This window comes from Oncorhynchus keta, chromosome 24 (assembly GCF_023373465.1).
Source record: "Oncorhynchus keta strain PuntledgeMale-10-30-2019 chromosome 24, Oket_V2, whole genome shotgun sequence".
Taxonomy (NCBI): domain Eukaryota; kingdom Metazoa; phylum Chordata; class Actinopteri; order Salmoniformes; family Salmonidae; genus Oncorhynchus; species Oncorhynchus keta.
Genome location: NC_068444.1, coordinates 11,907,266 through 11,934,765, shown reverse-complemented (window position 1 = coordinate 11,934,765; position 27,500 = coordinate 11,907,266). Strand labels below are relative to the sequence as shown.

At 47.8% G+C, this 27,500-nt stretch overlaps 1 protein-coding gene across 3 annotated transcripts in view; it reads right to left on the bottom strand.

Moving 5' to 3' along the window:
• The window catches only part of LOC118378226 (serine/threonine-protein kinase LMTK1-like), a 150,230-nt gene that overhangs the window by 54,166 nt on the left and 68,564 nt on the right, over positions 1-27,500 (bottom strand). For all 3 annotated transcript variants that reach the window (XM_052477694.1, XM_052477692.1, XM_052477693.1), the window contains one exon: positions 18,659-18,792. In XM_052477694.1, the coding sequence (XP_052333654.1) occupies positions 18,659-18,792 (134 nt within the window). The remainder of the gene's footprint in view (positions 1-18,658; positions 18,793-27,500) is intronic.

The window sequence follows — 27,500 nt, the reverse complement described above, 5'->3', positions numbered from 1 at the left end:
TTTATTGTGATGGTGTAGACTATATTACATGGATTTATTGTGATGGTGTAGACTATATTACATGGATTTATTGTGATGGTGTAGACTATATTACATGGATTTATTGTGATGGTGTAGACTATATTACATGGATTTATTGTGATGGTGTAGACTATATTACATGGATTTATTGTGATGGTGTAGGCTATATTACATGGATTTATTGTGATGGTGTAGACTATATTACATGGATTTATTGTGTAGATGTTCCAGAGGTCTGCATCAGTGGTTTGTATGAAGCCAGGAGATGCTAAATGTGTTGATTAACGGTCAATGACTGTGAGACCGGCAGTTATGTGCTTCACAATCACCTTCTGACACAATGTCATGATTATTCAAAACTATTTTATACAATGTTATGTGCATGTTTGAAGAAAGAAAATGATCGTTCTATAGTAGGACGAAGCAGCTTGTTGCTCCATTTTTTTAATTACATTTTTATTTCACCTTTATTTAACCAGGTAGGCTAGTTGAGAACACCTTTATTTAACCAGGTAGGCTAGTTGAGAACAAGTTCTCATTTGCAACTGCGACCTGGCCAAGATAAAGCAAAACAGTGTGAACAAACAACACAGAGTTACACATGGAGTAAACAATTAACAAGTCAATAACACAGTAGAAAAAAAGGGGAGTCTATATACATTGTGTGCAAAAGGCATGAGGAGGTAGGCGAATAATTACAATATTGCAGATTAACACTGGAGTGATAAATGATCAGATGGTCATGTGCAGGTAGAGATACTGGTGTGCAAAAGAGCAGAAAAGTAAAATAAATATAAACAGTATGGGGATGAGGTAGGTAAAATTGGGTGGGCTATTTACCGATAGACTATGTACCATGAGGTGTAACGGACGAACTGATATGTTTAGAACCGTCAGGCAAAATTAAGTTCAACGACGAGACGACCCATTGCCACATGATGGTACAGCAGAAGCAAAATTCAGCATCCTGCGATGCTTGTTGTAAAAACCTCTAGTTTACGCTGGTGGATGAACACTGTGCTCAACAATGCCTACCAAAATGGATTCAATTGGCAAATGATCAGATACATAAGTCAATGAAGTCAATACTATAGAAGAGGTGGTATAATTATGCACTTAACAGAACTTGAAACACCAAATGAGTGTTTTGCAAATGTTCCCGGTAGTTCTTCCAGTCCCTGGCAAGGTGTTGCACAAACCTTGATTAAGTTAATCAATCAACACACCGTGTAATGTTTCAAAATATCTCAGAATGATGTTTCAATACTCCAGCAATGTGAAGGTTTTGTCTCCTTAACGTTGGTGGAAGCTCGGTTTCCAAAAGCAATTTATTTTAACAGTGTACTGGTAAGACATCAGATCCTTTCTGGAACATTAATACATACTGGATATTAAAGAAGAAATCCCTTGGAGAGATCTCCATGGCTTTCAGACTGAAAGAGAGAAAGAGGAGAGAGAGAGGGGAGAGAGAGAGAGAGAGAGAGAGAGAGAGAGAGAGAGAGAGAGAGAGAGAGAGAGAGAGAGAGAGAGAGAGAGAGAGAGAGAGAGAGAGAGAGAGAGAGAGAGAGAGAGAGAGAGAGAGAGAGAGAGAGAGAGAGACAGACAGACAGAGAGAGAGAGAGCGATGGGAGAGAGAGAGAGAGAGAGAGAGAGAGAGAGAGAGGGAAGGGAAGGGAAGGGAAGGGAAGGGAAGGGAAGGGAAGGGAAGGGAAGGGAGGAGAGCGAGGGAATTGGAGGATTTGGAGAGTGGATCAGTGTAAAAGCCCCTCAGTTGTAAGGAGTTTAGTGGTGGGGTGGAAATATGGAAAACTGTGACCCTTTGTAAACTCGTCCTGCACCCACTTCCCTGACTCCCCCCATCCTCCTCACCCCTCCTTCCATCCCTCGCTCAATCCTATCCCACGAGAGAACACACACACATATGCACATACGCAGTCTCACTCTAGACAGACAGACACGCACACACACACACTCCCTCTGGTCTCCAAGTCCACAGCTTCACACGGCCCCTCAGCTTCACACGGCCCCTCGCGACCCACCAAACATCTGTTTCAGGATCAGAGTTCCAGTGACACAGCCCTCTAACACGTACCATTACAGAGATCACACACGCACAGTTCCCGGAAAATGCACAGCTACAGAGTTCACACAAAGACAACTATCCACTCACATCTCTCTCCCACACATACTGCTACATAGATCTCACCTAAACACCCAGCCCTCTCTCAGCCCTCTCCCAGCCCGCTCCCAGCCCTCTCTCAGCCCTCTCCCAGCCCTCTCTCAGTCCTCTCCCAGTCCTCTCCCAGCCCTCTCTTAGCCCCTCTCCCAGGCCTCTCCCAGCCCTCTCCCCCTTTCTCAGCCCCTCTCCCAGCCCTCTCCCAGCCTTCTCCCTCTCTCAGCCCTCTCTCAGCCCTCTCCCAGCCTCTCCCAGCCCTCTCCCAGTCCTCTCCCAGTCCTCTCCCAGCCCCCTCTCTCAGCCCTCTCCCAGTCTCTCAGCCCTCTCCCAGCCCTCTCTCTCCCAGCCCTCTCCCAGGCCTCTCCCAGCCCTTTCTCAGCCTTCTCCCAGTCCTCTCCCAGCCCTCTCCCAGCCCCAGTCCTCTCTCAGCCCTCTCTCAGCCCTCTCTCCCAGCCCTCTCTCAGCCCCTCCCAGGCCTCTCAGCCCTTTCTCAGAGGCCTCTCCCAGCCCCTTTCTCAGCCCTCTCCCAGGACCTCTCCCAGCCCTTTCTCAGCCCTCTCCCAGGCCTCTCCCAGCCCTCTCTCAGCCCTCTCCCAGCCCTCTCCCAGCCCTCTCCCAGCCCTCTCCCAGACCTCTCCCAGCCCCTCTCTCAGCCCCTCCCAGCCCTCTCAGTCCCTCTCCCAGGCTTCTCCCAGCCCTTTCTCAGCCCTCTCCCAGGCCTCTCCCAGCCCTCTCTCAGCCCTCTCCCAGAGCCCTCTCCCAGAGCCCTCTCCCAGCCCTCTCTCAGCCCTCTCCCAGACCTCTCCCAGCCCTCTCCCAGCCCCTTTCTCAGCCCTCTCCCAGGCCTCTCCCAGCCCCTTCCTCAGCCCTCCTCTCAGCCCTCTCCCAGCCCTCTCCCAGGCCTCTCCCAGCCCTCTCCCAGACCTCTCAGCCCTCTCTCAGCCCCCTCTCCCAGGCCTCTCCCAGCCCTTTCTCAGCCCTCTCCCAGACTCTCCCTCCCAGCCCTCTCTCAGCCCTCTCCCAGACCTCTCCCAGCCCTCTCCCAGGTCCTCTCCCAGCCCCCTCTCCCAGCCCTCTCTCAGCCCAGTCTCTCAGCCCTCAGCCTCTCCCAGAGCCCTCTCTCTCCCAGCCCTCTCCCAGACCTCTCCCAGCCCTCTCCCAGCCCTTTCTCAGCCCTCTCCCAGACCTCTCCCAGCCCTCTCTCAGCCCTCTCCCAGCCCTCTCCCAGGCCTCTCCCAGCCCTTTCTCAGCCCTCTCCCAGCCTTCTCCCAGTCCTCTCACACAAAAATAATACAAATAATGCATTACATTTTTACATCGTTCTTCAAGGACCCATTTTCGCTTTACAATTGTAGAAACAAATAAACTAGATACAATACATGTACTAGTATTGTGCTAACTGGTTCCATTTAATGGCATCAAAGAACTCTCCGCTAAAAACAATATAAATTAAATCATTTTTATTACAACCAGCTTTAGGACTCATTCACAGCTCGAGTTCAGGCTACATCAGGCTCTCCACATAACATCAATCTGTTCTTACCTGAGCTCAAGTTCCATTGGGGAAAGCCGGCATGTTGGTCACTCACACGACACAAGTTCACTTGTACCCTGTACACGAATGTCTCAGCAGAACAACAAGCTGAAAGCACCTGAAAACTTCACCCCCACCACCCCACGCCACCACCAAACCACCACCCCCACCAAACCACTCCTCCAACCAAACCACTCCTCCCACCTACACACATGCACTCAGGGGCCCCGTGAAGGCCCAGCTGGCTTGAAGGGCATGTGGGTGGCGGTGCCAAACGCAGAGCCGACAGTAAGACCATGGTCCTGCAGCTGAGAGTGACTTCTATCTAGCACCAGAATGAATGGTCAACGTCATGGATGGAGAGAAAGAGAGGAAAAGAAGGATGGAGAGAAAAGGAAGGGAGGAGAAGTGTTTCCCAGTCCAACAAGCAGTTACTGTGCTCCTCCCGAGAGGAGGCAGGGAGAGAGACAGGAAAGAAGGGGGACAAGGGGGGGGCAAGTGAGAAAAAACGAGAGAAATTGAGCCCCCACAAAAATGTGAGGCAGGAAAAAAGGAGTGGGAGGGAAGGCTTTACACATTCTATCCTCATGACATCATTCTCTCCCCTCTTCTCTAGTTCTTTCTCTTCTATCAATCCCTCTCTTCTCCTGCCGGGGAACATGTGCAGAGCAGGCCTCTTCCCCACAAGGTTGAGCGAGCACACACACGCACGCACGCACACACACACACACACACACACACACACACACACACACACACACACACACACACACACACACACACACACACACACACACACACACACACACACACACACACACACACACACACACACACACACACACACACACACACAATAAATATTCCTATCATCTCCTCTTCCTGCTCTGGGAGAGGCTGTTTCTAATTCCAGATGAAGGCCCTGGGGCGTATGGGGCCGGATGTACTGTGGGCTCTGGGGTATGCCCTTCCTCAAGCCCTCTCACCCCTTTTCCCCCTCCCGGCTCTCTCTCCCTCTCCTCTGCCCTTTCTTTTTACCCTGCTTGACTCTTTCTCCTCTCGTTCTCCCTCTCCGCTCTCTCCCTCTCCCTCTCCTCTCTCTCCCTCTCCTTTCTCTCTCCTCTCCTCTACCCCTCCTCTACCTCTCCTCTCCTCTCTTTCTCCCTCTCCGCTCTCTCTCTCTCCCTCTCACTCTCCTCTCCTCTACCCCTCCTCTACCTCTCCTGTCCTCTCTTTCTCCCTCTCCTCTCTCTCCCTCTCCTCTGCCCTTACCTTTTACCCTGCTTGACTCTTTCTCCTCTCCTCTCTTTCCCCCTCTCCGCTCTCTCTCTCTCTCCCTTTCCTCTCTCTCCCTCTCCTTTCTCTCTCCTTTCTCTCTCCTCTCCTCTACCTCTCCTCTCTTTCTCCCTCTCCTCTCTCTCTCTTCCTCTCCTCTCTCTCACTCTCCTTTCTCTCTCCTCTCCTCTACCCCTCCTCTACCTCTCCTCTCCTCTCTTTCTTCCTCTCCTCTCTCTCTCTCCCTCTCCTCTCTCTCCCTCTCCCTCTCCTTTCTCTCTCCTCTCCTCTCCCCTACCCCTCCTCTACCTCTCCTCTCTTTCTCCCTCTCCTCTCCCTCTCCTCTTCTCTCTCTCTCCCTCTCCTCCTCTCTCTCTACCTCTCATCTCTTTCTCCCTCTCCTCTCCCTCTCTCTCTCTCTCCCCTCTCCTCTCCTCTCTTTCTCCCTCTCCTCTCTCTCTCTCTCCCTCTCCTCTCTCCTTCTCCTCTCATCTCTCTCTTCCTCTTCTCTCTCTTTCTCCTCTCTTCTCTCTCTCCCTCTCCTCTCCTATATCCCTCCTCTCTGTCCCTCTCCTTTCTCTCTCCTCTCCTCTACCTCTCCTCTATCTCTCCTCTCCTCTCTTCTCTCTCCTTCTCCTCTCTCACATCTCCTCCACCTCCCCTCTTTCTTAGTCTCTCTCTCCCTGACTATTCTCCTCTATCTTAGTCTCTCTCCCTGAGTATTCTCCTCTATCTTTGTCCCTCTCTCCCTGAGTATTCTCCTCTATCTTAATCCCTCTCTCCCTGAGTATTCTCCTAGACCGCACAAAAAAGACTCATATATACATATATATAAATGTCGTGCTATACTGTAGAGGCCTACACATACAGGATGTTTCAGACACACACCCACACACGCACGCACGCATGCACACACAGCTGCTATGAAGTCCCATCTTTCTTTACAGTAGAAACTATGAATTCATATTCCTTTACCATTTAGCTGACAGTAAATTATAAACTCATGATTCCAACTTGATGTGTTTGTCATTTCTCTAAAAGAAAGAGTCAGAAAGACACAGTGACATATGGCCTGTCTCCACAAGTTCTACTAGGAGAGAGCGCTCATGTTAATTACTTCTGCCCTGTCTGTCTCTCAAACAGAGCAAGTGACAGAGAGAAGAGCGAGAGAGAGAGACGGGGGGAGAGAGAGAGAGAGAGAGAGAGAGAGAGTGAGAGAGAGAGACAGGGAGAGAGAGAGAGCAGGGGCGAGAGAGAGCGAGCGAGAGAGGGAGACGGGTAGAGAGAGAGAGACGGGTAGAGAGAGATCAGGGGAGAGAGAGAGAGACAGAGGAATAACAGAGGAATTTGCGTTAATGGCAACTTGGGGAAAATTCTCTGCGGTATTATAAATAGCAGACTACATAATTTCCTTGATGAACACAACGTCCTGAGCAGAAGCCAGATTGGATTTCTAAAAAATGATTGTACAACAGACCACATTTACACCCTCCACACTCTAATTGATAAACAAGTCAACCAAAACAAAGGCAAAATCTACTCGTGTTTTGTAGATTTCAAGAAAGCATTTGATTCAATTTGGCACAAACGTCTTTTTTTATAAATTAATAGATAGTGGTATTGGAGGGAAAACACATGATTTTATTAAATCAATGTACACTAAAAACAAATGTGCGGTTAAAATTGGCAACAAGAAAACAGACTTCTTCTCTCAGGGACGGGGAGTGAATCAGGGCTGCCCAATAAGTCCAACACTATTTAACATCTACATAAATTTATTGGCAAAAACATTAGAAGAATCGTCAGCACCTGGTATCACCGTACACAACACTGAAATCAAGTGTCTGCTGTACGCAGATGACCTGGTGCTGCTGTCTCCCACTAACGAGGGTCTGCTGTAGACAGATGACCTGGTGCTGCTGTCTCCCACTAAGGAGGGTCTGCTGTAAGACAGATGACCTGGTGCTACTGTCTCCCACTAAAGAGGGGTTACAGCAGCACCTAGATCATCTTCACAGGTTCTGTCAGACCTGGGCTCTGACCGTTAACCACAGGTTCTGTCAGACCTGGGCTCTGACCGTTAACCACAGGTTCTGTCAGACCTGGGCTCTGACCGTTAACCACAGGTTCTGTCAGACCTGGGCTCTGACCGTTAACCACAGGTTCTGTCAGACCTGGGCTCTGACCGTTAACCACAGGTTCTGTCAGACCTGGGCTCTGACCGTTAACCACAGGTTCTGTCAGACCTGGGCTCTGACCGTTAACCACAGGTTCTGTCAGACCTGGGCTCTGACCATTAACCACAGGTTCTGTCAGACCTGGGCTCAGACCTGGGCTCTTAACATCCTTATCATTTATCGCCCTCCAGGTCCCCTCGGAGAGTTCATCAATGAGCTTGATGCCTTGATAAGCTCCTTTCCTGAGGACGGCTCACCTCTCACAGTTCTGGGCGACATTAACCTCCCCACGTCTACCTTTGACTCATTCCTCTCTGCCTCCTTCTTTCCACTCCTCTCCTCTTTTGACCTCACCCTCTCACCTTCCCCCCCTACTCACAAGGCAGGCAATACGCTCAACCTCATCTTTACTAGATGCTGTTCTTCCACTAACCTCATTGCAACTCCTCCAAGTCTCCGACCACTACCTTGTATCCTTTTCCCTCTCGCTCTCATCCAACACTTCCCACACTGCCCCTACTCGGATGGTATCGCGCCGTCCCAACCTTGCTCTCTCTCTCCCGCTACTCTCTCCTCTTCCATCCTATCATCTCTTCCCTCTGTTCAAACCTTCTCCAACCTATCTCCTGATTCTGCCTCCTCAACCCTCCTCTCCTCCCTTTCTGCATCCTTTGACTCTCTATGTCCCCTATCCTCCAGGCCGGCTCGGTCCTCCCCTCCCGCTCCGTGGCTCGACGACTCATTGCGAGCTCACAGAACAGGGCTCCGGGCAGCCGAGCGGAAATGGAGGAAAACTCGCCTCCCTGCGGACCTGGCATCCTTTCACTCCCTCCTCTCTACATTTTCCTCCTCTGTCTCTGCTGCTAAAGCCACTTTCTACCACTCTAAATTCCAAGCATCTGCCTCTAACCCTAGGAAGCTCTTTGCCACCTTCTCCTCCCTCCTGAATCCTCCTCCCCCCCCCCTCTGCAGATGACTTCGTCAACCATTTTGAAAAGAAGGTCGACGACATCCGATCCTCGTTTGCTAAGTCAAACGACACCGCTGGTTCTGCTCACACTGCCCTACCCTGTGCTCTGACCTCTTTCTCCCCTCTCCAGATGAAATCTTGCGTCTTGTGACGGCCGGCCGCCCAACAACCTGCCCGCTTGACCCTATCCCCTCCTCTCTTCTCCAGACCATTTCCGGAGACCTTCTCCCTTACCTCACCTCGCTCATCAACTCATCCCTGACCGCTGGCTACGTCCCTTCCGTCTTCAAGAGAGCGAGAGTTGCACCCCTTCTGAAAAAACCTACACTCGATACCTCCGATGTCAACAACTACAGACCAGTATCCCTTCTTTCTTTTCTCTCCAAAACTCTTGAACGTGCCGTCCTTGGCCAGCTCTCTCGCTATCTCTCTCAGAATGACCTTCTTGATCCAAATCAGTCAGGTTTCAAGACTAGTCATTCAACTGAGTCTGCTCTTCTCTGTATCACGGAGGCGCTCCGCACTGTAAAAAGCTAACTCTCTCTCCTCTGCTCTAATCCTTCTAGACCTATCGGCTGCCTTCGATACTGTGAACCATCAGATCCTCCTCTCCACCCTCTCCGAGTTGGGCATCTCTCGGCGCGGCCCACGCTTGGATTGCGTCCTACCTGACAGGTCGCTCCTACCAGGTGGCGTGGCGAGAATCTGTCTCCTCACCACGCGCTCTCACCACTGGTGTCCCCAGGGCTCTGTTCTAGGCCCTCTCCTATTCTCGCTATACACCAAGTCACTTGGCTCTGTCATAACCTCACATGGTCTCTCCTATCATTGCTATGCAGACGACACACAATTAATCTTCTCCTTTCCCCTTCTGATGACCAGGCGGCGATCGCATCTCTGCATGTCTGGCAGACATATCAGTGTGGATGACGGATCACCACCTCAAGCTGAACCTCGGCAAGACGGAGCTGCTCTTCCTCCCGGGAAGGACTGCCCGTTCCATGATCTCACCATCACGGTTGACAACTCCATTGTGTCCTCCTCCCAGAGCGCTAAGAACCTTGGCGTGATCCTGGACAACACCCTGTCGTTCTCAACTAACATCAAGGCGGTGGCCCGTTCCTGTAGGTTCATGCTCTACAACATCCGCAGAGTACGACCCTGCCTCACACAGGAAGCGGCGCAGGTCCTAATCCAGGCACTTGTCATCTCCCGTCTGATTACTGCAACTCGCTGTTGGCTGGGCTCCTGCCTGTGCCATTAAACCCCTACAACTCATCCAGAACGCCGCAGCCCATCTGGTGTTCAACCTTCCCAAGTTCTCTCACGTCACCCCGCTCCTCCGCTCACTCCACTGGCTTCCAGTTGAAGCTCGTATCCGCTACAAGACCATGGTGCTTGCCTACGGAGCTGTGAGGGGAACGGCACCTCAGTACCTCCAGGCTCTGATCAGGCCCTACACCCAAACAAGGGCACTGCGTTCATCCACCTCTGGCCTGCTCGCCTCCCTACCACTGAGGAAGTACAGTTCCCGCTCAGCCCAGTCAAAACTGTTCGCTGCTCTGGCCCCCCAATGGTGGAACAAACTCCCTCACGACGCCAGGACAGCGGAGTCAATCACCACCTTCCGGAGACACCTGAAACCCCACCTCTTTAAGGAATACCTAGGATAGGATAAAGTAATCCTTCTCACCCCCCCCCCCTAAAAGATTTAGATGCACTATTGTAAAGTGGCTGTTCCACTGGATGTCATAATGTGAATGCACCAATTTGTAAGTCGCTCTGGATAAGAGCGTCTGCTAAATGACTTAAATGTAATGTAAATGTTAACCACAGGTTCTGTCAGACCTGGGCTCTGACCGTTAACCACAGGTTCTGTCAGACCTGGGCTCTGACCATTAACCACAGGTTCTGTCAGACCTGGGCTCTGACCGTTAACCACAGGTTCTGTCAGACCTGGGCTCTGACCATTAACCACAGGTTCTGTCAGACCTGGGCTCTGACCATTAAACACAGGTTCTGTCAGACCTGGGCTCTGACCATTAACCACAGGTTCTGTCAGACCTGGGCTCTGACCATTAACCACAGGTTCTGTCAGACCTGGACTCTGGGCTCTGACCATTAACCACAGGTTCTGTCAGACCTGGACTCTGACCGTTAACCTAAAAAAAACACAAATATAATGATATTCCAAAAAAGGTCCGGAAATAACACAGTTCTATTAGAGCACACCAGAAACTACACATATCTAGGACTAAATATCAGTAACACAGGTAGCTTTCACATGGCTGTGAATGAGCTGAGAGACAAAGCAAGAAGAGCATTCTATGCCATTAAAAGGAACATCAAAATCGAAATTCCAATTAGAATCTGGCTCAAAATGTTTCAATCAGTTATAGAACCAATTCTCTATATGGCAGTGAAGTATGAGGTCCAATCTCTAATAATGAATTCACCAAATGGGACAAACATCCAATCGAAATACTGCATGCAGGGTTTTGCAAGGCTGTATTGCAAGTGCAAAGAAAAACTCAAAATAACGCATGTAGAGCAGAATTGGGCAAATACCCCCTCCTCATTTGAATAGAAAAAAGAGCCATCACATTTTACAACCATCTAAAAACAAGTGACCCCAAAACATTCCACCACACAGCTCTACAATGCCAAGAGATGAAAAAAGAGAAGAGTCCCCTCAGCCAGCTGGTTCTGAGGCTCAGTTCACCAACCCAAACCAACCCCATAGAGCCTCAGGACAGAACTCAGAAAATCTGGCCCAACCAAATCAACACAAAACAAAAGAAAAATATATCACCTATTGGAAAGACACCACAAAATATCAAAGTAAACTTCAATGCTATTTGGCTATAAACAGACAGTACATGATGGCAGACTATCTGACCACTGTGACTGATAGAAAACTAAGGAAAACATTGACTAGGTACAGACTCAGAGAGCACAGTCTGGCTATAGAGACCGGTCGCCACAGACAAACCTGGCTGCCCAGAGAGGACAGTCTGGCTATAGAGACCGGTCGTCACAGACAAACCTAAGACAATATTTCTTTCCCGGGTAGAGAGAGAGAGAGAGAGAGCGAGAGAGAGAGAGAGAGAGAGAGAGAGAGAGAGAGAGAGAGAGAGAGAGAGAGAGAGAGAGAGAGAGAGAGAGAGAGAGAGAGAGATGGGTAGAGAGAGAGGGAGACGGGTAGAGAGAGAGACGGGTAGAGAGAGATGGGTAGAGAGAGAGACGGGTAGAGAGAGAGAGAATGGAAGAGAGAGAGACGGGTAGAGAGAGAGATACGGGTAGAGAGAGAGAGAGAGACGGGTAGAGAGAGAGAGAGAGAGAGAGAGAGAGAGAGAGAGAGAGAGAGAGAGAGAGATGGGTCGAGAGAGAAAGACAGGTAGAGAAAGAGAGAGAGCGACGGGTAGGGAGAGAGAGAGAGAGAGATGGGTAGAGAGAGACAGCGAGAGAGAGATGGGCCGAGAGAGAAAGACGGTAAAAGAGAGAGAGAGACGGGTAGAGAGAGAGAGAGAGAGAGAGAGAGAGAGAGAGAGAGAGAGAGAGAGAGAGAGAGAGAGAGAGAGAGAGAGAGAGAGAGAGAGAGACAGAGAGAGAGAGAGAGAGAGAGACAGAGAGAGAGCGAAAGACAGAGAGAGATACATGAGAGAGAGAGATACATGAGAGAGAGAGAGAGCGAGAGACGGGTAGAGAGAGAGAGAGACGGGAAGAGAGAGAAATGGGTAGAGAGAGAGAGAGAGAGACGGGTAGAGAGAGAGAGACCGGTAGAGAGAGAGAGAGAGAGAGAGAGAGAGAGAGAGAGAGAGAGAGTGACGGGTAGAGAGAGAGAGAGACGGGAAGAGAGAGAAATGGGTAGAGAGAGAGAGAGAGAGACGGGTAGAGAGAGAGAGACCGGTAGAGAGAGAGAGAGACGGGTAGAGAGAGAGAGAGAAAGAGACGGGTAGAGAGAGAGATGGGCCGAGAGAGAGAGATGGGCCGAGAGAGAAAGACGGGTAGAGAGAGAGACGGGTAGAGAGAGAGAGAGAGAGAGAGAGAGAGAGAGAGAGAGAGAGAGAGAGAGAGAGAGAGAGAGAGAGAGTGACGGGTAGAGAGAGAGAGAGACGGGAAGAGAGAGAGAGACAGGTAGAGAGAGAGAGATGGAGAGAGAGCGAGAGAGGGTAGAGAGAGAAAGATGGGTGTAGCGAAAGTGCGAGAGAGAGAGACGGGTAGAGAGAGAGACGGGTAGAGAGAGAGATGGGTCGAGAGAGAGAAAGAGAGAGAGAGAGAGAGAGAGAGAGAGATAAACAGAGAGAGAGAGAGACGGGTAGAGAGAGAGACGGGTAGAGAGAAACGGGTAGAGAGAGAGAAACGGGAAGAGAGAGAGACGGGTCGAGAGAGAGAGAGACGGGTAGAGAGAAAGAGACGGGGTGGAGAGAGGGACAGGTCGAGAGAGAAAGACAGGTAGAGAGAGAGAGAGATGGGTAGAGAGAGAGAGAGAGATGGGCCGAGAGAAAAAGACGGGTAGAGAGAGAGAGAGAGAGAGATGGGTAGAGAGAGAGAGAGAGACGGGTAGAGAGAGAGAGAGAGAGAGACGGCTAGAGAGAGAGAGAAAGAGACGGGTAGAGAGAGAGACGGGTAGAGAGAGAGAGAAGGGAGAGAAAGATCGGTAGAGAGAGACAGGTAGAGAGAGAGAGAGAGACAGGTAGAGAGAGAGAGATGGAGAGAGAGCGAGAGAGAGGGTAGAGAGAGAAAGATGGGTGTAGCGAAAGCGAGAGAGAGAAAGAGAGAGAGACGGGTAGAGAGAGACGGGTAGAGAGAGAGATGGGTCGAGAGAGAAAGAGAGACAGAGAGAGACAGAGAGAGAGACAGAGAGAGAGACAGAGAGAGATCACCACCTTCCGGAGACACCTGAAACCCCACCTCTTTAAGGAATACCTAGGATAGGATAAGTTATCCTTCTCACCCCCCTAAAAGATTTAGATGCACTATTGTAAAGTGGCTGTTCCACTGGATGTCATAAGGTGAATGCACCAATTTGTAAGTCGCTCTGGATAAGAGCGTCTGCTAAATGACTTAAATGTAAATGTAAATGTACCGTGGAATATGTGTCAACAGTAACCTTGGGAAAATCCTCTGCATTATTATTAACAGCAGACTCGTACATTTCCTCAATGAAAACAATGTACTGAGCAAATGTCAAATTGGCTTTTTACCAAATTACCGTACAACAGACCATGTATTCACCCTGCACACCCTAATTGACAACCAAACAAACCAAAACAAAGGCAAAGTCTTCTCATGCTTTGTTGATTTCAAAAAAGCCTTCGACTCAATCTGGCATGAGGGTCTGCTATACAAACTGATGGAAAGTGGTGTTGGGGGTAAAACATATGACATTATAAAATCCATGTACACAAACAACAAGTGTGCGGTTAAAATTGGCAAAAAACACACATACAGGGTCGTGGGGTTAGACAGGGATGCAGCTTAAGCCCCACCCTCTTCAACATATATATCAACGAATTGGCGCGGGCACTAGAAAAGTCTGCAGCACCCGGCCTCCCCCTGCTAGAATCCGAAGTCAAATGTCTGCTGTTTGCTGATGATCTGGTGCTTCTGTCACCAACCAAGGAGGGCCTACAGCAGCACCTAGATCTTATGCACAGATTCTGTCAGACCTGGGCCCTGACAGTAAATCTCAGTAAGACCAAAATAATGGTGTTCCAAAAAAGGTCCAGTCACCAGGACCACAAATTCAAATTCCATCTAGACACTGTTGCCCTAGAGCACACAAAAAACTATACATACCTTGGCCTAAACATCAGCGCCACAGGTAACTTCCACAAAGCTGTGAACGATCTGAGAGACAAGGCAAGAAGGGCATTCTATGCCATCAAAAGAAACAATAAATTTTAACATACCAATTAGGATTTGGCTAAAAATACTTGAATCAGTCATAGAGCCCATTGCCCTTTATGGTTGTGAGGTCTGGGGTCCGCTCACCAACCAAGATTTCACAAAATGGGACAAACACCAAATTGAGACTCTGCACGCAGAATTCTGCAAAAATATCCTCCGTGTATAACATAAAACACCAAATAATGCATGCAGAGCAGAATTAGGCCGATACCCACTAATTATCAAAATCCAGAAAAGAGCCATTAAATTCTACAACCACCTAAAAGGAAGCGATTCACAAACCTTCCATAACAAAGCCATCACCTACAGAGAGATGAACCTGGAGAAGAGTCCCCTAAGCAAGCTGGTCCTGGGGCTCTGTTCACAAACACAAACACACCCTACAGAGCCCCAGGACAACAGCACAATTAGACCCAACCAAATCATGAGAAAACAAAAGATAATTACTTAACACATTGGAAAGAATTAACAAAAAACAGAGCAAACTAGAATGCTATTTGGCCCTACACAGAGAGTACACAGCGGCAGAATACCTGACCACTGTGACTGACCCAAAATGAAGGAAAGCTTTGACTATGTACAGACTCAGTGAGCATAGCCTTGCTATTGAGAAAGGCCGTAGGCAGACATGGCTCTCAAGAGAAGACAGGCTATGTGCTCACTGCCCACAAAATGAGGTGGAAACTGAGCTGCACTTCCTAACCTCCTGCCCAATGTATGACCATATTAGAGATACATATTTCCCCCAGATCACACAGATCCACAAAGAATTCGAAAACAAATCCAATTTTGAAAAACTCCCATATCTACTGGGTGAAATTCCACAGTGTGCCATCACAGCAGCAAGATTTGTGACCTGTTGCCACGAGAAAAGGGCAACCAGTGAAGAACAAACACCATTGTAAATACAACCCATATTTATGCTTATTTATTTTATGTGTCCTTTAACTATTTGTACATTGTATATACATTGTATATATATATATATATAATATGACATTTGTAATGTCTTTACTGTTTTGAAACTTCTGTATGTGTAATGTTTACTGTTCATTTTCGTTGTTTTTCACCTTATATATTGACTTTGTATGTTGTCTACCTCACTTGCTTTGGCAATGTTAACACATGTTTCCCATGCCAATAAAGCCCTTGAATTGAATTGAATTGAATTGAGAGAGATGGGGAGGGAGAGAGAGAGAGAGAGAGAGAGAGAGAGAGAGAGAGAGAGAGAGAGAGAGAGAGAGAGAGAGAGAGAGAGAGAGAGAGAGAGAGAGAGAGAGAGAGAGAGAGAGAGAGAGAGAGAGACGGGTATAGAGAGAGACGGGTAGATCCCTGACAGGCCTCAGGAATGACCTCCTTCCCCAGTGACAGATCCCCGACAGGCCTCAGGAATGACCTCGTTCCCCAGTGACAGATCTCCGACAGTGACAGATCCCCGACAGGCCTCAGGAATGACCTCCTTCCCCAGTGACAGATCCCTGACAGGCCTCAGGAATGACCTCCTTCCCCAGTGACAGATCCCCGACAGGCCTCAGGAATGACCTCCTTCCCCAGTGACAGATCCCCGACAGGCCTCAGGAATGACCTCCTTCCCCAGTGACAGATCTCCGACAGGCCTCAGGAATGACCTCCTTCCCCAGTGACAGATCCCCGACAGGCCTCAGGAATGACCTCCTTCCCCAGTGACAGATCCCTGACAGGCCTCAGGAATGACCTACTTCCCCAGTGACAGATCTCCGACAGGCCTCAGGAATGACCTCCTTCCCCAGTGACAGATCCCTGACAGGCCTCAGGAATGACCTCCTTCCCCAGTGACAGATCCCTGACAGGCCTCAGGAATGACCTCCTTCCCCAGTGACCGATCCCTGACAGGCCTCAGGAATGACCTCCTTCCCCAGTGACAGATCCCTGACAGGCCTCAGGAATGACCTCCTTCCCCAGTGACAGATCCCTGACAGGCCTCAGGAATGACCTCCTTCCCCAGTGACAGATCCCTGACAGGCCTCAGGAATGACCTCCTTCCCCAGTGACAGATCCCTGACAGGCCTCAGGAATGACCTCCTTCCCCAGTGACAGATCCCTGACAGGCCTCAGGAATGACCTCCTTCCCCAGTGACAGATCCCTGACAGGCCTCAGGAATGACCTCCTTCCCCAGTGACAGATCCCTGACAGGCCTCAGGAATGACCTCCTTCCCAGTTCTTCACTTTCTTTTCTTATTGTACTTTTCAAAGTCACTGTGGCTTTAATCTCCCTTAGAAGCAGAGGGGAAGGGACAGTAGGTGACTTGCATTATGTTAATGAGACATTAGTGGAGTATCTGTGCCTATGTTTCCCTCTGGGGATAGAGGAATATAAGTAGCCTGTCGAAACCACTGTATGGGAGAGGCCTTCTGTTTTGGAGTCAGATGGGCATCGATGAAGATGTCACTCACGCACGCACACATATGAGTCGCTCACATATGACTCGCTCACATATGAGTCGCTCACATATGACTCGCTCACATATGACTCACTCACATATGACTCGCCCACATATGACTCGCTCACATATGAGTCGCTCACATATGACTCGCTCACATATGACTCACTCACATATGACTCGCTCACATATGAGTCTCTAACATATGAGTCGCTCACATATGACTCGCTCACATATGAGTCGCTCACGTATGACTCGATCACATATGACTCGCTCACATATGAGTCGCTCACATATGAGTCGCTCACATATGACTCGCTCACATATGACTCGCTCACATATGACTCGCTCACATATGACTCGCTCACATATGACTCGCTCACATATGACTCACTCACGTATGACTCGCTCACATATGACTCACTCACGTATGACTCGCTCACATATGACTCGCTCACATATGACTCGCTCACATATGACTCGCTCACATATGACTCGCCCACATATGACTCACTCACGTATGACTCGCTCACATATGACTTCGCTCACATATGACTTCGCTCACATATGACTCGCTCACATATGACTCACTCACGTATGACTCGCTCACATATGACTCGCTCACATATGACTCGCTCACATATGACTCGTCCACATATGACTCGCTCACATATGACTCGCTCACATATGACTCGCTCACATATGACTCGCTCACATATGACTCACTCACATGACTCGCTCACATATGACTCGCTCACATATGACTCGCCACGTATGACTCGCTCACATATGACTCGCTCACGTTTGACTTGCTCACATATGACTCGCTCACATATGAGTCTCTAACATATGAGTCGCTCACATATGACTCGCTCACATATGAGTCGCTCACGTATGACTTCGATCACATATGACTCGCTCACATATGAGTCGCTCACATATGAGTCGCTCACATATGACTCGCTCACATATGAGTCGCTCACATATGACTCGCTCACATATGAGTCGCTCACATATTATGACTCGCCCACATATGACTCGCTCACGTATGACTCACTCACATATGACTCGCTCACATATGACTCGCCCACATATGACTCGCTCACGTATGACTCACTCACATATGACTCGCTCACCTATGACTCGCTCACATATGACTCGCTCACATATGACTCGCTCACATATGACTCGCTCACGTATGACTCACTCACATATGACTCGCTCACATATGACTCGCTCACATATGACTCGCTCACGTATGACTCGCTCACGTATGACTCGCTCACATATGACTCGCTCACATATGACTCGCTCACATATGACTCACTCACGTATGACTCGCTCACATATGACTCGCTCACATATGACTCGCTCACATATGACTCGCTCACGTATGACTCGCTCACGTATGACTCGCTCACATATGACTCGCTCACATATGACTCACTCACGTATGACTCGCTCACATATGACTCACTCACGTATGACTCGCTCACATATGACTCGCTCACGTATGACTCGCTCACATATGACTCGCTCACGTATGACTCGCTCACATATGACTCGCTCACATATGACTCGCTCACATATGACTCGCTCACATATGACTCGCTCACATATGACTCGCTCACATATGACTCGCTCACATATGACTCGCTCACATATGACTCGCTCACATATGACTCGCTCACGTATGACTCGCTCACGTATGACTCGCTCACATATGACTCACTCACATATGACTCGCTCACATATGACTCGCCCACATATGACTCGCTCACATGACTCGCTCACATATGACTCGCTCACATATGACTCGCTCACGTATGACTCGCCCACATATGACTCGCTCACGTATGACTCGCCCCGCCTACACAAGCTCATGCCTGCAGTAGAAGAAACTAGCTAGGAGATTCATTCAGTGAAAAGTGATTCGCTCTGCTGAAAAGGTCAGAACTGAATGTGCCCTCCTCAAGGTAGAGCAGCAGAGAGTCTCTGGAAGAGGTCTTTAACCGAGAGAAGAAAACCCATCTAAAGGATGTCAGCAGCTCTGAGGTTTAAAGACACTTCTGTTAACAGCACTTCAAAATGGGTCACCAGAGAGAGTGTGTGTGTGTGGTGAGTGAGTGAGTGAGTGAGTGAGTGAGTGAGTGAGTGAGTGTGTGTCTCACCTTGAAGCCGATATGCCCCTTCTTGCAGCAGAGGCAGGCCAGCATGAGGAAGACGAAGGTGAAGAGACCAGAGAAGGAAACAGCCACAACCGCCAGAGAAGACGGCCAAGACATCCCACTTAGCGGAGCGCCATCTGCAAGACAGAGTTAATACAACCAGAGAGCCAATCAATATCTTTATTGACACAGTTGGGAAATTTGAAAAAAATAAAATAAAAAAGAGACTCGCATTAGGTTAATGAAGGAGTATCTGGGCCTATGCTTCCCTTTGAAACAACCCAGTCATTACCATCAGACAGTCCTCCCCAATTAAGGTGCCACCAACCTCCTGTGATACAAACTGGAAACTGTTGAGCGAGAAAAACCCGGCAGCGTTGCAGTTCTTGACACAAACCGGTGCGCCTGGCACCTACTACCATACCCCCGTTCAAAGGCACTTAAATCTTTTGTCTTGCCCATTCACCCTCGGAATGGCACACATACACAATCCATGTCTCGATTATCTCAAGGCTTAAAAATCATTCTTGAACCTGTCTCCTTCCTCTTCATCTACACTGATTAAAGGTAATTTAACATCAATAAGGGATCATAGCTTTGACCTGGATTCACCTGGTCAGTCAGTCATGGAAAGAGCAGGTGTTCCTCATGTTTTGTACACTCAGTGTATATACACATAAGATACATAGTGAGATTGGTTACAGTGGTTAAAAGGATCCGATAGTAGCAGCGATCGTGCAGAAGAAGAAGCCAGACGGAACGTCACGCTGCGGGAGGCACTAGCATCTTCTTCTACCAAAGACATGAGTTATTCCTGGTCATTTAGCAGACGCTCTTTTCCAGATCGGTTACGGCTTAGTGCCTTGCTAATGGGCATGATATAATGTAGTGTACTACCCTTTGGGCCCTGGTCTAAAGTAGTGCACTACCCTTTGGTCCCTGGTCTAAAGTAGTGCACTACCCTTTGGGCCCTGGTCTAAAGTAGTGCACTACCCTTTGAGCCCTGGTCTAAAGTAGTGCACTACCCTTTGAGCCCTGGTCTAAAGTAGTGCACTACCCTTTGGGCCCTGGTCTAAAGTAGTGCACTACCCTTTGGGCCCTGGTCTAAAGTAGTGCACTACCCTTTGGGCCCTGGTCTAAAGTAGTGCACTACCCTTTGGTCCCTGGTCTAAAGTAGTGCACTACCCTTTGGGCCCTGGTCTAAAGTAGTGCACTACCCTTTGAGCCCTGGTATAAAGTAGTGCACTACCCTTTGAGTCCTGGTCTAAAGTAGTGCACTACCCTTGAGCCCTGGTCTAAAGTAGTGCACTACCCTTGAGCCCTGGTCTAAAGTAGTGCACTACCCTTTGAGCCCTGGTCTAAAGTAGTGCACTACCCTTTGAGCCCTGGTCTAAAGTAGTGCACTACCCTTTGGTCCCTGGTCTAAAGTAGTGCACTACCCTTGGTCCCTGGTCTAAAGTAGTGCACTACCCTTTGGTCCCTGGTCTAAAGTAGTGCACTACCCTTTGGTCCCTGGTCTAAAGTAGTGCACTACCCTTTGAGCCCTGGTATAAAGTAGTGCACTATAGTGAACCGTGCCATTTCAGACACAATCTACAGTACTTTCACTGTCTAATTGTGATGTAAGGTGAAACACAAACACAAACACACACACACGCACGATGTAAGACGAAATGGAATTACGCTGAAATATGAATTAAAGTTCTGAGTTGATGTTGGTGAATTTCTCTCACTTTACGTTATAATCTGAATGTTGCATTGACTAATTTACAAGCGTTTCGCTACACTCGCATTAACATCTGCTAACCATGTGTATGTGACCAATAACATCTGCTAACCATGTGTCTGTCACCAATAACATCTGCTAACCATGTGACCAATAACATCTGCTAACCATGTGTCTGTCACCAATAACATCTGCTAACCATGTGTCTGTCACCAATAACATCTGCTAACCATGTGTCTGTCACCAATAACATCTGCTAACCATGTGTCTGTGACCAATAACATCTGCTAACCATGTGTCTGTCACCAATAACATATGCTAACCATGTGTCTGTCACCAATAACATCTGCTAACCATGTGTATGTGACCAATAACATCTGCTAACCATGTGTCTGTCACCAATAACATCTGCTAACCATGTGTCTGTCACCAATAACATCTGCTAACCATGTGTCTGTCACCAATAACATCTGCTAACCATGTGTATGTGACCAATAACATCTGCTAACCATGTGTCTGTCACCAATAACATCTGCTAACCATGTGTCTGTCACCAATAACATCTGCTAACCATGTGTCTGTCACCAATAACATCTGCTAACCATGTGTCTGTCACCAATAACATCTGCTAACCATGTGTATGTGACCAATAACATCTGCTAACCATGTGTCTGTCACCAATAACATCTGCTAACCATGTGACCAATAACATCTGCTAACCATGTGTATGTGACCAATAACATCTGCAATAACATCTCATGTGTATGTGACCAATAACATCTCATGTGTATGTGACCAATAACATCTCATGTGTATGTGACCAATAACATCTCATGTGTATGTGACCAATAACATCTCATGTGTATGTGACCAATAACATCTCATGTGTATGTGACCAATAACATCTCATGTGTATGTGACCAATAACATCTCATGTGTATGTGACCAATAACATCTCATGTGTATGTGACCAATAACATCTCATGTGTATGTGATATATATAATATATCTGGTTGTTGTCAGTGAGCCTTAACATGTATATTTTACACAACACGGGGTTGAGAGGGACAGCGGTCGCCACAGAGACAGATTGGAGGATTTACAGCCTTCAGCTGGAAATCTCCTCTGTCGGTCCATGTCAAACACACACACGCATTCACACACTGTAATATTTGTGTTGTGGAGAAATGACCAGGCAGGAGACGGGAGTACAGTTAGTTTTCGTTTAGTCTACACAAGTTTGAAGGTACAATGGGGGGGGGGGGGGGGGGGGTACCAAAGCCAGGGCTGAACAGAGCTCTCCATTAATACTGAAGGAGGGTCTCAGATATTAATAGAGCTAATACAGCCTTTATTGAGAGACCAGGGGAGAGAAGGGAGGGCAGAGAAGAGACAGAGGGGTCTAAGAGAGACATTGAAGACAGAGGAGACAGAAGAGAAGAGGAGACGGGGGGAGACAGGGAGGACAGAGGAGAGAGAGGAGACAGAGGAGAGAGAGGAAACAGAGGAGAGAGAGGAAACAGAGGAGAGAGAGGAGACAGAGGAGAGAGAGGAGACAGAGGAGAGTGAGGAGACAGAGGAGAGAGAGGAAACAGAGGAGAGAGAGGAGACAGAGGAGAGAGAGGAAACAGAGGAGAGAGAGGAAACAGAGGAGAGAGAGGAAACAGAGGAGAGAGGGAACAGAGGAGAGAGAGAGGAAACAGAGGAGAGAGAGAGGAAACAGAGGAGAGAGAGAGGGAACAGAGGAGAGAGAGGAAACAGAGGAGAGAGAGGGGACAGAGGAGAGAGAGGGAACAGAGGAGAGAGAGGGAACAGAGGAGAGAGAGGGAACAGAGGAGAGAGAGGGAACAGAGGAGAGAGAGAGAGAGAGGGAACAGAGGAGAGAGAGGAGACAGAGGAGAGAGAGGAGACAGAGGAGAGAGAGGAAACAGAGGAGAGAGAGGGAACAGAGGAGAGAGAGGGAACAGAGGAGAGAGAGGGAACAGAGGAGAGAGAGGAGACAGAGGAGAGAGAGGAGACAGAGGAGAGAGAGGAGACAGAGGAGAGAGAGGAAACAGAGGGAGAGAGGAGACAGAGGAGAGAGAGGAGAGAGAGGAGACAGAGGAGAGAGAGGAAACAGAGGAGAGAGAGGAGACAGAGGAGAGAGAGGAGACAGAGGAGAGAGAGGAAGACAGAGGAGAGAGAGAGGAGACAGAGGAGAGAGAGGAGACAGAGGAGAGAGAGGAGACAGAGGAGAGAGAGGAAACAGAGGGAGAGAGAGGAGACAGAGGAGAGAGAGGAAACAGAGGAGAGAGAGGAAACAGAGGAGAGAGAGGAGACAGAGGAGAGAGAGGAGACAGAGGAGAGAGAGGAGACAGAGGAGAGAGAGGAAACAGAGGAGAGAGAGGAGACAGAGGAGAGAGAGGAGACAGAGGAGAGAGAGGAGACAGGGGGAAAAGAGGAGACAGGAGGGACAGAGGAGAGAGAGGAGACAGGAGGGACAGATGAGACAGAGGAGAGAGAGGAGACAGGGGGAAAAGAGGAGACAGGAGGGACAGAGGAGAGAGAGGAGACACGAGGGACAGAGGAGACAGAGGAGAGAGAGGAGACAGGAGGGACAGAGGAGACAGTGGAGAGAGGAAACAGAGGAGAGAGAGAGGAGATATTGGAGACAGAGCGAGATAGGAGCCTGCCCTACAGTTGATAAACATCGGAAGGTCTACATTATATTGACTGATGTGTGGTTGGAAGCCTAGCTGGGTTTAGCTGCAGACATGCGCGTGTGTGTGTGTGTGTGTGTGTGTGTGTGTGTGTGTGTGTGTGTGTGTGTGTGTGTGTGTGTGTGTGTGTGTGTGTGTGTGTGTGTGTGTGTGTGTGTGTGTGTGTGTGTGTGTGTGCGTGCGTGCGTGCGTGCGTGCGTGACCATGTGAGTGCAACGGCTGTTGGAAGGAGTGGAGGACCAAGGTGCAGTGTTCATCTTTATTATCTGAACTGAACACCGACAAACCAAAATAACCAAGAGAATGAACAAAAACCCGAAACAGTTCTGTCAGGTGCAGAAAGACACAAAACAGAAAACAACTACCCACAAAACCCATGTGTGAAAAAGCCTCTGAGTGTGTTTCTCAATCAGAGACAACGATAGACAGCTGTCCCTGATTGAGAACCACACCCGGCCAAACAACAATGAAATACAAAACATAGAAAATGAACATAGAATGTCCACCCTAGTCACACCCTGGCCTAACCAAAATAGAGAATCTATTTACCTCTCTATGGCCAGGGTGTGACAGTGAGTGACATGTTGTTCAACAGACCAGTTAATGAAAACACCATTCACCACTATTACCATCTAATATGTGTCAACAATAAATAAATTACTAGACACACACACACACACACACACACACACACACACACACACACACACACACACACACACACACACACACACACACACACACACACACACACACACACACACACACACACACACACACACAGTACATACACAATGCCTCTGTGTTGCGTTGTGGTTGGCTAGCTGGAGGAGATGTATGGGATTGACTCTCTCTCCACTAATGAAGCCAGTGCAGATGGAGAATACCCCTGACCTGCTCTGTTCTGTACTGAACATAGATCCTAAGAAAGACAAGACGCTGTCAGCTCCCTAAAGGGAGACAGAGAAATACAACAGGCACATCGCTCCATTTGGTGTTCTGGTATTTTATTAGGATCTTCGTTAGCTGTGGCAAAAACAGCAGCTACTCTTACTGTGGTCCACACAGTACATGAAACAGGACTTTATACAGGACATTTAACAGACAAGAACAGCTGAAGGACAGAACTACATACATTTCAACACGTAGCCGACATATCAGTACAAACACACAAACTATCTGGGTCAAAGGTCAAACAGGGGGAGAGGCGTTGGTGTTGCCTCATCTGTTTGCTGTTCATTTGAGTAATATGAGATGGATTTCTTGAAATTGTTCTGGATTTGTGGTCTGTGTCAGACCTGTGTTAGTTGACTATGCAAACAATTTGGGACTTTTCAACACATGAATGTGTCTTATATAAAGAAGAAGTGATGCAGTCAGTCTCTCCTCAACTCTTACCCAATAGAGACTAGCATGCATAGTATTTATATCAGCCCTGTGATTACAGTGAAGAGCAAGACGTGCCGTTCTGTTCTGGACCAGCTGCAGCTTAACTACATCTGAAGCACAGCCCTCATGAGAGGTTAGCCATTCTCAGAGAGAGCACTAATTCTTTTAAGAAAGGAGAGTGAGGAAAAAGAGAGAGATGGGGAGAGAGAGAGAGTGAGAGAGGTACATGAGAGAGAGAGGTACATGAGAGAGAGAGGTAAAAGAGAGAGAGAGCGATACATGAGAAAGAGAGAGAGAGGGGTACATGAGAGAGAGAGGTACATGACAGAGAGAGAGAAAGAGAGAGAGAGAGAGAGAGAGAGAGAGAGAGAGAGAGAGAGAGAGACAGACAGAGAGAGAGATACAGACAGAGAGAGAGAGAGAGAGAGAGAGAGAGAGAGAGACATATGCCCCCCAGGCACAACTATGACAACATAACCAACAAAAACAGGTCACAACTCCTGCAGCTCTGTCGCACGCTGGGTATGTGCGGTAGGTATGTGTGGTAGGCTTCGAGGGGACTCCTATGATAGGTACATCTATAGCTCATCTCTTGGCAGTAGAACTGTAGACTACTTTATCACTGACCTCAACCCAGAGTCTCTCAGAGCGTTCACAGTCAGCCCACTGACACCCCTATCAGACCACAGCAAAATCACAGTCTAATTGAACAGAGCAATACTCAATCATGAGGCATCAAAGCCAAAGGAACTGAGTAACATTAAGAAATGCTATAGATGGTAGTAATGCAGTTTGGAAACCTACCATAAAACAATTAGGCAACAACAAATTCAATCCCTTTTAGACAATTTCCTGGGTAAAACGTTCCACTGTAATAGTGAAGGTGTAAACTTGGCAGTAGAACATCTTCACAGTATATTTCACCTCTCAGCTTCCCTGTCAAATCTAAAAATCTCAAATAGAAAACCCGAAGAAAATGAACAACAATGACAAATGGTTTGATGAAGAATGCAAAAATCTAAGAACTGGAAAACCTGAGTCTCACCCTTCACTATGGTGAATCACTAAAACAATAGAAAAATACAATATGGAGAAAGAAGGAAATGCAAATCAGAAATCAGCTGAATGTAATGGAAAAATATACAGACTAAACACTTCTGGGAAAATTGGAAAACAATAAACAAACAACAACACAAAGAGTTATGTATCCAGAAAAGGAGATGTCTGGGTAAACCACTTCTCCAATCTTCTTGGCCCCATAACAAAGAATAAAGAGCAAAAACATAGACATTATCAAATACAAATCAACTATTAAAGACTAACTGAACCCACTGGATTCTCCAATTACATTGAATGAGTTACAGGACAAAATACAAACCCTCCAACCCAAAAAGGCCTGTGGTGTTGATGGTATCCTTAATGAAATTATAAAATATACAGACAACAAATTCCAATTGGCTATACTTAAACTCTTCAACATTATCCTTAACTCTGGCATCTTCCCCAATATTTGGAACCAAGGACTGATCACCCCAATCCACAAAAGTGGAGACAAATTTGACCCCAACAACTACCGTGGAATATGCGTCAACAGTAACCTTGGGAAAATCCTCAGCATTATCATTAACAGCAGACTCGTACATTTCCTCAATGAAAACGATGTACTGAGCAAATGTCAAAATGGCTTTTTACCAAATTACCGTACAACAGACCACGTATTCACCCTGCACACCCTAATTGACAACCAAACAAACCAAAACAAAGGCAAAGTCTTCTCATGCTTTGTTGATTTCAAAAAAGCCTTCGACTCAATTTGCCTTCTTTATACAAATTGATGGAAAGTGGCGTTGGGGGTAAAACATACAACATTTTTATTTGACCTTTATTTAACTTGGCAAGTCAGTTAAGAACAAATTCTTATTTTCAATGACAGCCTAGGAACAGTAGGTTAACTGCCTGTTCAGGGGCAGAATGACAGATTTGTACCTTGTCAGCTCGGGGATTTGAACTTGTAACCTTTGGGTTACTAGTCCAAACGCTCTAAACACTAGGCTACCCTGCCGGTTGGCTGATTGATAGCTGGTAACGAGTTACCTAGCTAGCTTCAGTTGAGGTATTCCAGTTCGGAGGTAAATAGAAATACTTTAGAAAAAAAAAAAAGCCAAATTGGATTTATACCAAAACACGACTGATCATATTTACACCCTACAGACCCTGATAGATCAACATGTCCACCAAAATAATACCAAAATATACGCTTGCTTTATCAACTTCCAAAAAGCATTTGATTCTATTTGGCATACAGGACTGTTCTACAAAGTTATTGAAAGTGTTGTAGGGGGTAAAACACATGACATAATTAAATCAATGTATACCGGCAATATGTGCAACATTAACATTGGCAAAGAAAATAACAGAATTCTTTAACCAGGAGCGGGGCCTTCGCCAGGGTTGCAATCTGAGCCCTGCACTCTTCAATATTTACATTAACGAATTGGCCACTATTCTAGAAAAATCCTCAGCCCCTTGTGTTGGTCTCCACAATTCAGAAGTTAAATGCCTACTCTTCGCAGATGACCTATGCCTTCTGTCACCCACAGCACATGGCCTCACCCAGAGCAGTTACCAGACCTGGGCCTAAACCCCACAGCACATGGCCTACAGCAGAGCCTGGACCTGCTAGAGCTACTGCCAGACCTGGGCCCTGGCAGTAAACCCCCACAGCACATGACCTACAGCAGAGCCTGGACCTGCTAGAGCAGTACTGCCAGACCTGGGCCCTGGCAGCAAACCCCACAGCACGTGGCCTACAGACCTGGGCCTGCCAGACCTGGCAGTAAACCCCAAAACAACTAAAATAATGATTTTCCAGAGAAGATCCAGATCTCAGGGAATTTGACCAAAGTTCTCAATTGGTATAAATTGGTATAAAATATATAGAGTACTGCACACACTACAATTACTTAGGTTTCAAAATAAGCTAAGCTGGACACCTTAATGATGCAGTGAATGAACTGAGAGAGAAAGCACG